Genomic DNA, 12,263 nt, shown 5'->3' on the forward strand with positions numbered 1-12,263 from the left:
TGATGAAGCACTGATTTAAATGCTTTGCATATATGTAAACTCATTTAACCCCTCAACTGTATGAGGTAGGTTTCTAATATTATTTCCATTTTTCAGATGAGAAAACAGAGGCACAGGAGGTTAAATAACTCGCCTAATGTAAACTAGCTAAGAATCATAGATGAGATCTGTACCCAGGAAGTCTTGCTCCTAACCATGACATTGATACTGTCTCCACCACTCTACTCAGGGGTCTGCTCAGATGCCAACTCCTCGGAGAAGTCTTCCTGCCCACCCTAATAGCATGCTCTCTATCATTCTCCACCCTTACTTGCTGTATTTTTCTTCATGGCGTGAATACCGCTTGACACTGCATCACTACATATGTGCATCTGTTTATCAGTTCTCTCCCCCACTAAAAGTGAGCTCTATGAGGACAGGGTCATTAAGTTTCTTTGGTATTTCCAGGAACACGGCCTGGTGCATCCTAGGGGCTCTTCATATGTTGAATGGATAGATGAATTGAACCCTATCACCAGTGTATGCCATTCCAAAGGGTAATCACTATAGCAGCTCAGTGGACAAGAAAACAGTGGATTTCAGCTCTTGGTAAGGAAAAATCAGCTCTTGGTAAGGAAAAATATGGACACGGTTTGTCAAAGATAGCTCCCCTCCATAAGCACGCATACCCTTTGCTTAACCTCATCAGGAAAGGAGGAAACACATTTCTTCCCCATGCCAGGGCTGTGCCTGGTTTACAGGATCCTGTTACACCTGGGATCCTGTTACACCTGTATACGGGAATTTCCCACAGCCCCAGCTGTTCTTGCTCCTCAGCATCTCTTCTGCCCTCCTCTGGTTCTAGGACTTAATCTCCTTGTGGGACACCATCTCCCTGCCACCCCTGGGCCATGAGCTTTGGGTATGGCTCAACTCACGCCCAGACCCAGCACCTGGCCAGTAAAAAACCTATCTCCCAGCCTAGAGACTAGTTCAGGGGTGAGCACGTGAACTGCAGTAGGTCACCTGTGACTGTTGCTAAGATAGTGCCCCGGGGAGGCTCTCTTTTGACAGCAGTTGCTAAACTGGCAAAACAGAAGCCGGGAGCTGCTGGGGCCCCCCTCCCGTGGGGAGAGCCTGCTGAGAACGTAGTCCCAGCAAATACTGTGGGATGGAAGGGGGCTTCTGCAAGACTCCTGATGTCTGACAATAAATGTCTTCCCGGACGGGTAGTACTAATGGGAACCTTCACCTTTAGTGGCTGAGGGTCCTGAGCCTGGACTTTCCAGAAATGACTTCTAGATACCTGTCTAGAGAGGTGGTGACAAGAAACTGGGAGAAAAAGAGAAAAGGCAAGCAGCAGAGCAGCCTCTCCTGGCTTCCCCCTGCTCTCCTTGTTTTCCTTTAAGTGCCTGGATCCCAGGGACAGAGGGGCAGAAGGCAAACTCTTCTCCTACTGGCTCCTCCCTAAACTAAGGCGGGGGGGGGGGGGCTTCTTTATTTAACAGTCAGGCCCTAGGGTCTAAGAGGGGATTTTTAGAGGGACAGGAGCAGCCACAAGGGCCCCTCCAAGGTGAGAGGGCCACCCTGGATCAACTCCCTCTCAGCACAGCATTCCCAGGAGGCCGGGGCGGTCTAGAGACAGCCGCCCCAGAGCTGTGTCTCCATCCACACTTCCTCCCCAGGCTCCTGGGAGGAAACAGGGCAGGCCGCACAGGGAGGCACAGCTCTCTAGTAGTTGAGAGTGAGGCTTCAGGGCTCAGACAAACACAGGTTCAAATCCCAGCTCCAGGCCCTTCCAGCTGGTTGTAAACATGCTGAAACCCATCAGCTTGGGTTGAAATCTTGGCTCTGCTGCTGTCTGGCTGTGTGACCCTAGGCAAGTGACTTCATCTCTCTGTGCCTCAGTCTCCTCTGCAGTAAAATGGGGATAATAACAGTACTTACTTCCTAGGGTTGCTGTGAGGATTGACTACACTAATATGCAGAGAGTGCTTAGGCCCGTGCCTGCTAACTATTCTGACTGCTCTTCTTCTCGCATCTTTATTAGGTCTTAATGCCTGTCTCTCTCTATTTCTGAGGGCTGCTGCCAGATGCAGGCCAAGAAAGAACTCTGAGGCTGGCTTGGTCTCCCCCTGGCCCCTTCAAGGAGCTTGTACTGACATCCTGTCCCAGCTGCCCTGGGTCCTTACTCTGAGCTCCTCCTCAGCACTGTGTCCCAAGCAGCTGCAGCCTTACCCACTCCCTCTTAGAGGTACACAGGAAGTCCAGTTCCCACAGCCCGTCCTCCACCAGCTACTTCCGCAAGGAAACATACTCAGATGTGGCAGCAAAGGCCTAGTTCTGGAGATGAAGCTTCGCAGAAGACTGGGCCACGGTAGGGAGAGTGGAAAGGGAGGCATGTTTCAAAGTAGCCCAGCAGGCAGCGGAACGTGGTCCCTGATAAACATCAACGATGTCAGATGGTGCTCTGAACTGCTCCTGAACTCTAAACATCTGGAAAAGGGCTCTGCCGTTCCACATCTAAGCGTTCCTTTTTTATTCCCTCTCTAAGCCCTTTAAGCACTTCTCCGAGGGTGTATGTGTCTACTGCTGCTACAGCCTCGCTCTGTTTATAGGACTGTTTACTCTGCCGTGTGCAGGCAAAAGTACCGTTGCCCTGGCAACAGCTGCCTGATGCAGGGTCCACTCTGAGCGGCTGTATAAATATGGAATATTTGTATAATATGGTCAGAGTAAAGCACCCAGGGACTGTGGTATGATATGCAGAGCATACCCTTTGCTGTCACAGGAACATTATGTTTTACAGAATTTAGGATTCTGTGGATTTAGGAAAAAAAAATCAGGGACAGCATTTTAACTAGAGCAGTGACAATACGACAGGCCAGAGGTCCCCTTTTCCAGTAAAACATTGATGCCTTTTATGGATTTAAGAGGGGAAGAGAAGGGAATGCCAATCAAAGCTTCAAATAGCTAAAAGAAGAGAGAAAGAGAAGAAAACAGAGGGGCCTTCTGAGGTGTACATGCTGTGGTGACAGACAGATTTTCTCTCTTCCAAGCCACTGAGCACAAATTCTAAGTGGCAGTTTCTGGAGAAGCTTTTAAGCCTCAATGGAAAGGGACAGAAGAAACAGAAATACTACTGAGAAGGGGTATCGTTGCTATAGGTAAGTTTTCTGTACACTCAGCCCCTCTCATCCGAGCAAGCACCTACTTGCAAATCCAGAAGCCACGGTGAGCAATGCTGGGTAAGTTGCATCATTTTCCCCTGACAGTGTCCCACCCCCTGCCCTTCCTCACATGCCCAGCCACCTGTCCAAATCAGGCTCCCTATTTCCTAACTCTCAGCATAACAGAAAGTCTGTCTCACTGTTTTGATCTTGTGAGAAATGAAAGCTCTTCGGTACAGGGTTGCGGCATTGGGCTGTGAGAGGGTGAGGTTTTTAGGGGTTTGGAGAAGGGATTCGCACATCACCCAGGCCCCCAGAAGGGAATGCTGCTGCATAAAGGTCAGCAGCAATGTTTAACCCTGGCTGGGCAGGGACTCCAGCTCAGAAAGGCCTCAGGAAGCAGGCCTGAGTCTGTGGATGGATTGCCCAACGACAAAGGACCACTGAGCACACAGTAGGTGCCTTGTCCACAAAGCTGTGATTTTTATCAGCACACAAAGCTCTCCACACTACTAGCTAATTTTTCACTTGAATACATCACTTCTGAGGAACCAGGGAGACAAAGCCAATTCTTTTTGTTCCTGATAAAATCTTTTTAAGTGGGGCAAAACGGGCTCCTAGGCTGATTATCTCCATATCTCCCCACCATAGGTAAGAAGCTGGCAGCTTCCGAGCAGATTTCTTGGAACTGCACAAGCCACAGGAAGATCAGGCTGCTGGTCTCACAGACATTCATCCGCTGCCAACTTCTTTTTTTCTTTTTAAAGGGCGGCTCTTCTCAAGGTGCCAGAACAGGCAAGTTGAATGAATAAGCCGCAGATGCAGCATGATCCGGAATAGCATCGAAGCATTGAACAAATTGGTTATTTGCAAAGGGAAAACGATTTTCTCCATCTCAGATCTACCGCTTATTTGGGGAGTTTATAGCTTATGAGCTATTTGAGGTTCTCTTGCTTTATATGTGGCTGAGTCAGCTTTTGCTGATTTTTTATTTTTAAAGACATGCTTGCCAGAAACCATTTGGTTTTCTTGAGTGTCTCTTCCTACCAAGAGGACTGCTTTCATTCCTCCCTCTGCTAACCCTCGAGTTTTTCCAAGGAGGCTGTGGAAGACATCTGTTTACATTTTCCTCTTGGTAGTGGGGCTGTACCTCACGTAGTCCCATCTCAGGGGTCAGTCCATGACTCAGGCAGACCAAGAGGAATACCCTATTCTCTTGTTTCCAAGGTAGAACATATGACCAAACCAGGGATGATTAGGTTCCTATTTGGAGGAACTAATCTGTATATTAGAAGAGACACGGCCCCACTCCTTTTGAGAAAGCAAGTGCTAAGATTATATACCTGGGGGTCATCTTAGCAACCATGTGAAGACAGCTTGCTTCCAAATGATGCCAAGCTGAGAAGCAAGCTGAGCCGAGACACACAAAAAAACAGACTTTGTTTGAAGACTTGATCCATCCCCACCTGAAGCCAGCACACTCCTTGGCCTTGCTAGTAATGTGAGCTAAGAAATTCCCTTTTTCACTTAAGCTAGTATGAGCTGCATTTCTATTACTTGCAACCAAAGGCCTTCTAACCATACCAGACACAAAGGAGATCCAGTCACAGTAGGACCGAGCTGAGCACCAAGCATTGCCTCACCTATGTGCTGGGCACAGGTGTCACAATATTCTGCGTACAAGGACTCGAAGCAGTGGCAACAGTAGGGCCTTCCCTCCTTCATGATGTAGCGCTGGCCGCCCAGCACTGTCTCGCACTCGAAGCAGCAAAAGTGTTTCATGTGCCAGTGCCGCCCCTCAGCTTCCGTGCATTCATCTGCAAAGATGATCTGGAGATGGGGAAGCCAAACAGTCAGTGGTTAAGACCCAGCCATGAGAATGCACTTTAAAGGAGGAAAGCTATGGGAGCCCCAAATCAAAAGAGTAGGAAAGCAGGTCCCGCCCACAAATTATTAAAGAAAAATTTATATGTATATGTTTATTCTATATCTATATTAGCTCCCATATTTGGATTTGCCTAAAGCACAATGAAACATGGTTTCTGGCCTGGCCAGTGATTAATTTAACACATTCTAATAAGAGAAAGAATGTTCTACCCTGGAGAATATAAAGCAGGACCCAAAACTGACAGCTCATGGGCACTTTGAACATATATAACTGTTTTATTTGGCCTCTATACAATATTTTTAAAAATGGGAAATGTCATATAAACACCTGGAATCTTGGATTCTATTCTGAAGATATAACATTTGGCAATGCTTGGTACACATTCCTGCACGGCAACAAGAAGCTAGAACTGAGAAGAGGGGTTGCTACTTTCAGATGAGTGGTGAGTTCTTCAGTTTGCCATATTCTTCCCCGCTCACTGTTGCCTTAAAATGAGTCACCTTCATTTACAGTACCTGCCTAGCCCTCAGAAGCATTCATGTTTTGACTCCTAATACAGAGTTTTTTAAATTTCACAGCATAGATCTAAGAGCTTACTATAAATGACAGTAATCAAGGCCGTGTGGTACTGGTATAAAGACAGACATATGGATCAATAGAGTAGAGAGCACAGAAATAAACCCAGATATTTATAGCCAATTGATTATCAACAAGGATGCCAAAGACATCCAATGGAAGAAGAATAATCTCTTCAACAAATGGTGAAGGGATAGCCTTATGCCAAAGCCTTGCCTCTACCTCACACCATATACAAAAATTAACTCAAAAGGGATCAAAGACCTAAATCTAAGAGCAAAAAACCTACAAAATGCCTAGAAGAAAACCCAGGTAGAAGTTTTCTTGAACTTGGATCAGCCAATTAGGCAATGGTTTCTTAGATGTGACACTAAAAGCATAAGCAACAAAAGGAAAAATAGATAAATTGGACCTCATCAAAATTAACAACTTTTGTGCTTCAAAGGACATCATCAAGAAAGTGAAAATAAAACTACAGAATGGGAGAAAATACTTGCAAATCATGTATCTGATAAGTGACTAATATCCAGAATACATAAACATCTCTTACAACTCCACAATAAAAAGAAAAGTCGGGGCCAGCCTCGTGGCGTAGTGGTTAAGTTCGTGCTTTCCGCTTTGGCGGCCCGGGGTTCACTGGTTCGGATCCCAGGCGCGGACAGACATGCCGCTTGTCAAGCCATGCTGTGGCGGCGCCCCATATAAAGTATAGGAAGATGGGCATGGATGTTAGTCCAGGGCCAGTCTTCCTCAGCAAAAAGAGGAGGATTGGCAACGGATGTTAGCTCAGGGCTAGTCATCTTCACACACACAAAAAAGTCACCCAACTGAAAAAATGGGCAAAGAACTTGAATAGACATTTCTCCAAAAAAGGAGATATACAAATAGCCAAAAAATACATGAAAAGATGCTCAACATTATTAGCCATTAGAGAAAAGCAAATCAAAGTCGCCATGTGATATCACTTCACACCCACTAAGACGACTATAATGAAAAAGACAGACAATAGTAAGTGTTGAGGGGAAGGGGAATTCTCATTCACTGAGAGTGGGAATGTCAAATGGTATAGCTGCTTTGGAAGTCAGTTTGGATTCCCTCAAAAAGTTAAACACAGAATTACCATATGATCCAGCAATTCCACTCCTAGGAGTATACTCAAGAGAACTGAAAATGTATGTCCACACAAAAACTTGTAAAAGAAAGTCTATAGCAGCATTGTTCATAATAGTCAAAAAGTCGAAACAACTTACATGCCCATCAATTAAGAAATAGCTAAACAAAACGTGATAGATACATACAATTAAATATTATTCAGACACGGAAAGGAAAGTACTGATACATGCTACAACATGGATTAACTTTAAAAACATCATGCTAAGCCAAAGAAGCTAGACACAAAAAGTCATACATTGTATTATTCTATTTATATGAAATGCCCAGAATGTGTAAATTCATAGAGAAGAGATTAGGCTGCCAGGGGCCGGGGGAGGGGGGAAAGGGGAGGGACTGCTAATGGATATGGGGGTTCTTTTTGAATGATGAAAATGATGTGCAGTTAGATGGTAATGATGGTTGTAACAACTTTGTGAATATACTAAAAACCACTGAATTCTACACCTTAAAAGGGTGAACTTTATGCTATACGAATTATATCTCAATAAACAAAAATTTCAAAGCACCTTAATCATCATATTCTATTTGCCATTAGATAATATAAAGTCATATTGTAAGCACCAATTTCCAGATGTGGAAACAGAGGCATGAAGGTAAAGTGGCCGCCTAGAATTGCAGAGTTGGACCTGAACTCAGTTTCCCAACTGCCTGCCTAAAGGGTCTCTTGTGAACGTCACTATTAGCATTAGAATCCTAATTAGTTAAGGCTGATCTACCTCTTCCTAAAGAATGAATCTCTGATAGGCATTTTATAAAGAAGAAACGCCCATGTAATAGTGGACTCTGGCTGAAAAAGGGAGTGTTGTTTATAGGGTCCCACATTGCTGTTTACAGCGTCAGATAAAACCAAAAGTCTACCTTGTGCAGGAGAAAACCCCTGTCCATGACCTTTCCCCAAATTATTCCCATAAAAGTGGTCAGGTTTAGAACATTCTCCTTTCTGCTCCAAACTTTTAAGCAGAACCAGATTTTCTATTCTTTCAGCTTACAGATCATACTTAGGTGTGTCTCTGGTGCTTCAGGCATGGGCCTGGTGTTCCCGTCTGCTTTCTTACCTGGGGTAACAAATTCAAGTACCTCTTAGAATGTGGGGCAGAGCTATCCAAATGGAGTATCCATCTGCCTCCTGAATCCTCATCAGAACTTTTGTAAATTGTGGGAGAATCAAATAATGCTACTCATTTTGTTCTCTTCTCAACCCATTCTGTCCCCTTGAATCTTAGGAAATAGAACTATTTTAAGATTCAAGCAACACACCATTACTGATGATTACTCCCTGGGATTTGGCCTGAAATCTAGAGCTGCACAGTGCCTTTTTTTTTTTTTTTAAGAGTTCTGAACTGACCTAGTGCCAGGGGTATGCCACTTGGGAATCTCCTCAGCTCTAGAAACTGTCTTCCCACCTGGAGGCCCATGAGACTGCCACATTCAGCAAACTGGGCCACAATCCTGGACATTCTAGCAACCTCTGGAAAGGGTTAATATAAGCAGGCGGAGTGGCCTATGGTTTTCTTCTGTGCAGGAAGCCACAGGACAACATGTTGGCTATAGCAGAACTGAGGGGTGATGGGCAGGGCTGCATGCTCCATGGAGTGTGTTCTGACCTCATCACAGGCTGCACAGCGCGGCTTCAGGCACTCTGCATGGTGCCTGCCACAGTATATCTTCCCATCTTGGTAAAAGTAGATCAAATCCACCAGGAGCTCGTTGCAGACAGTGCATATAAAGCAGGGTGGGTGCCAGCAAACACCGTGGCCAGCTCGCGATGCAAACACAGCGATGTCCCCGCCATTAATCTGGCCTCCGCACTGTGGGGCAAACAGAAACGTCCGCATGAACACCAGCCCCCATCTCTCAGCGCCACACATAAAGGATAAACGACCACTGCCACCACCACTAGCTGGTTATCGAGCACTTATTTTCAAACTAGTCACTGTGCTACCTGCTTTCCATACGTGGTGGGGCTGGGTTTTCTTGCCCTCCCCGCACCCTCCTTTCCCAGGGCCAACAAGTAAGATGACAATAAAGTACCTGAGAAAATAAGGAATCACAAAGGTGGAAAGGAGAAAAACTCTTTTAGCATAATAACATACAGGAGCTCTGCAGGCAGGAGACAAGCACACAGAGTGAAGGTCTCATTAGCTTTTAGATAGTCCAAACTCCATGCAGAGGCATAGACAAGTTTAACTCCAGGAGGAGTAGGCTGTGGGGGTGGCGGGTGGAAAGATGGGGCCATGGGAGGGAGTGGGGCCTGAACTTTGAGATGGCGGTCGTGGGGGTCATAAAAATATGCTCACCTGTAATGCTCTTCTCTAAAAGCCTTTCAGGCATGCTTTTAGCCTGCTTCCTCTAACATCTTTTTACATAATCTTGATTGAAAAGGCACCACTTCTAAGGCCAGACTATAGAAAGGGCTTCTTCTCTCTCCCTCTCCTATCTTCTCACTCATTTTCCAAACTTCCTTCTCCTATCCAGAAAGGAACAAGGCAGAATCCCTGATGACCCATGCTTAGTGTTGGGGTTGGGATAAAACAAATACAGCCCGAGGGTCTTTGAGGAAGGAGTAAAGTGTGAGGCAGCGGGTGCAGGGGGAGGCTCTCTGCTGACCATGGCATTGGCTGTGAGGTTCACAGCCTGAGGGTCTAGTACCATGGCCCCATGTGAGTGGCTGAGCTCTGGGGACAATGTTTAAAGAGCAGAAAAGCTACTTCCAAACCTTTCCCACACCATGGACATCGTATGGGTTGAAATGCTTCATAGAAAATGAGGTAAAGACCTCATGGAACAGTCTCTGGGGGCTCATTCATGAGTGACTGGACAAAAGAAAGACATTATGTCACAGGAAGTGCCACCCATGCCTTTCATGATAACATTAGTAGAGCTGAGGTATGCACGCTGTGAAGAGATAAACTGAGGCACATTCAAGTTTTCGAGTTGATTTGCTCCAACACTGATTCAGATTGGGCAGCAAGTGTCAAGGTGAGGTGGTTAGGAGCACTCCACTGACAGGAGCTTCGGAAGAGGATTTGAGAGAGAAGCAGAAGCAAGGAAATTATTTGATTAACTATAGCTTAAGAGGTTGCTTTATTTGGGAAAGCCTAGTCGGCTGCAATTGGTTGTTCTTAAGTTTCATTTTCTTAGACTCCAGTACATTGACACTGGCTTAGATTTTGGTTTGTGTATGGAGCTACCAAGGCATTAGAGCCACCTCAGTCTAATGGGCTCCTTGTTGAATTACTTGAATACGGAATCCCATATTAATCCTCACCATAGTTCTATGACGTAGGCATTTTTTATCCCCATTTTCAGGTGACAATACTGAGGAAAAGTAACATGGTCAAGGTCATCTGGCAGAAACATGAGTCAAACTTCTGTTTTTTTGCCTCCATGCTCTTGTCACTATTCTATACTACTCTCGATATCTGCCCATGAAATGCCCAACCTTCCTTTTGCCTTAGGTAATCCCAGCTGGGCTGGTTCCAGGAGACTGACTCGAGAGTGGCAGATGCCCTGAAATGAGCACACCAAATCTCCCATCTTAACCACTGATCACCTGCATCTCAAGGGTGGGTCTCAAGGATGAAGATCCCACCTCCAAATCTCTGGTCCTTTGGCTCCCCTTTGTAGGTAGTGTCTCCATTCCATCCACCTGAACCTTCTCTCCTTATCCCTCTGAAATCTCAGTGAAGGGTACCCAAATGGCATCCATTCCTCTCAGGTGGTATCTTGCTTGCTCTTCAGCTCACATGTCTTTAGCACCTGGATGGGTCCCTTAAGAGCTTAAGGAGTTAGATGGGGCTGCAAAAAAGGCAGCAGGGCCAGGAGAAGAGCCAAAAACCCACAGCACCAGGAGGCTTTTGGTGGCCAGGAGGCGGGCCAGGGTGAACTCAGGCAGGCTGGATTCCCACCCAGCTTTCTTTAAAACCCTCCTCCACCATGCCCTGAGCACTTCCCGGGAGAGCAGAAGAAAAAACAAATCCAGACTCTTGAGCTCAGTGAGGTCCTAGGGAGAATGGGGGCTTCATGCACTTTGCTAAAGAACCCTCAAACCCAAGGAGATGATCATAATCATTTAAATGGCACTGGTCCTGGGACACTCCTGGAAGAGAGGCCGACACATGGTCCAGGCAAACTCCATGTTCTAAAGGAGTCATTTTAAAATATAAATCCATCATGTCACTGCAATGCTCAAATCTTTCCAACAGCTCCCCATCTCCTTCCAATGGCTTGCACAACTTTCTACGATCTGGCCCTCCACAAACTCTTTTTCTTCTAGTTCTCTCCCTTTACTCCCTCTGCCCAACCATACTGGCCGAAGACTTACCAAAGAAATGCTCTTGCCTCGGGGCCCTTGAGCTGGTTGTTCCCTCTGTCCCCCGAGATCTGCTTGACTCGCTCCCTCAGTTCTTGTATATCTTTGCTCAGTAGCCATCTTCTAAGTGGGGCTTTTCCAGCCACTTTAATGAAAATTGCAACCTCCCAGCACTTCCTAACCCCCTTCCCTGTTGTATTTTTTCTATCTTTTTTATGTTATTGTCTGACTTCTTCCCTAGAACTTAACTCCTTACAAGGGCAAGATCAAGCTTTCAAATTTTGTTCACTGCTATATCCCCCAGGCCCAGAACTGTGTCTGGGACAAAGCAGGCACTCAATAAAATAATTGTTAAATGAATAAATGAGAGAAAGGATGCCCGAGCAATCCCTCTTTACTCCTGGAATCCACACTCACCTGTTCACATATAGCTCCTGTCATGGTGACTGGGAAGGGCCTGACATTCCCTCGGCCCAAGTTTTCACGTTTCCTCTGGTTGCTGAAGAGCTTCAGCTCCCTCTTCTCTTCCTCATCCAGGGAGTTGCAATATCGAACCTGAACAGACACAGAGAATGGCATGGAGGAGGCTGCCCTTGCTCTTTGGGATTCCTGAAGCTCACGCCTCCGAGTTTTCGCATTAAATGTGCTCCCATTTGGTTTTATAGATCTAACCTGAACTTGAACACCACCAGGCTTGGGGCTATTTAAAGTGAGTCTCTACTAAGATTGTTGACAGTCAAAATAGCTTACCAAAGGCTCCAAATTTCGGAGCCCCAGTCTTCAGCAAGATAAACGTTCTGTAACTCTTCCTCATCCTTTCTGCCCCACTCTGCTCACCACACTAAGATCAAAATCATCTGGGATGGCTTTGGTGCTCGTCAAGATCTGCGACTTTCAATCCTTCTTTCAAATTGATTTGGATCTTCAAATTGATTGTGGGGTCCTGATACTTCCAACTCCATGCGCCCATGTAAGCGATCCTCAACACCAAAGATTGGCTCCAGGCCAGTGAGCCAGAACAGTTGTCAACATGCTCATGGCTTCTGTTTTCCCATCTCATTTTAGGAAAATGGGAAACCAAAGGCTTGAGACTGAGGAGTTGGCCCAGAGATACCTGTGTTGCCTCACAGACGTCCCCGTGTGTTTATCTGTGTGCAGGAGGGAG

General features: G+C 46.0%; 1 protein-coding gene across 2 annotated transcripts in view; it reads right to left on the minus strand.

Moving 5' to 3' along the window:
- The window catches only part of PRICKLE2 (prickle planar cell polarity protein 2), a 309,591-nt gene that overhangs the window by 42,405 nt on the left and 254,923 nt on the right, over positions 1-12,263 (minus strand). For both annotated transcript variants that reach the window (XM_014793514.2, XM_014793520.2), the window contains 3 exons: positions 11,516-11,653; positions 8,391-8,594; positions 4,793-4,979 (listed from right to left, as the gene is read on the minus strand). In XM_014793514.2, the coding sequence (XP_014649000.1) occupies positions 4,793-4,979; positions 8,391-8,594; positions 11,516-11,653 (529 nt within the window). The remainder of the gene's footprint in view (positions 1-4,792; positions 4,980-8,390; positions 8,595-11,515; positions 11,654-12,263) is intronic.

This window comes from Ceratotherium simum, chromosome 5 (genome assembly GCF_057802395.1).
Source record: "Ceratotherium simum simum isolate JZ-2026a chromosome 5, ASM5780239v1, whole genome shotgun sequence".
In the NCBI taxonomy this organism is placed as follows: domain Eukaryota; kingdom Metazoa; phylum Chordata; class Mammalia; order Perissodactyla; family Rhinocerotidae; genus Ceratotherium; species Ceratotherium simum.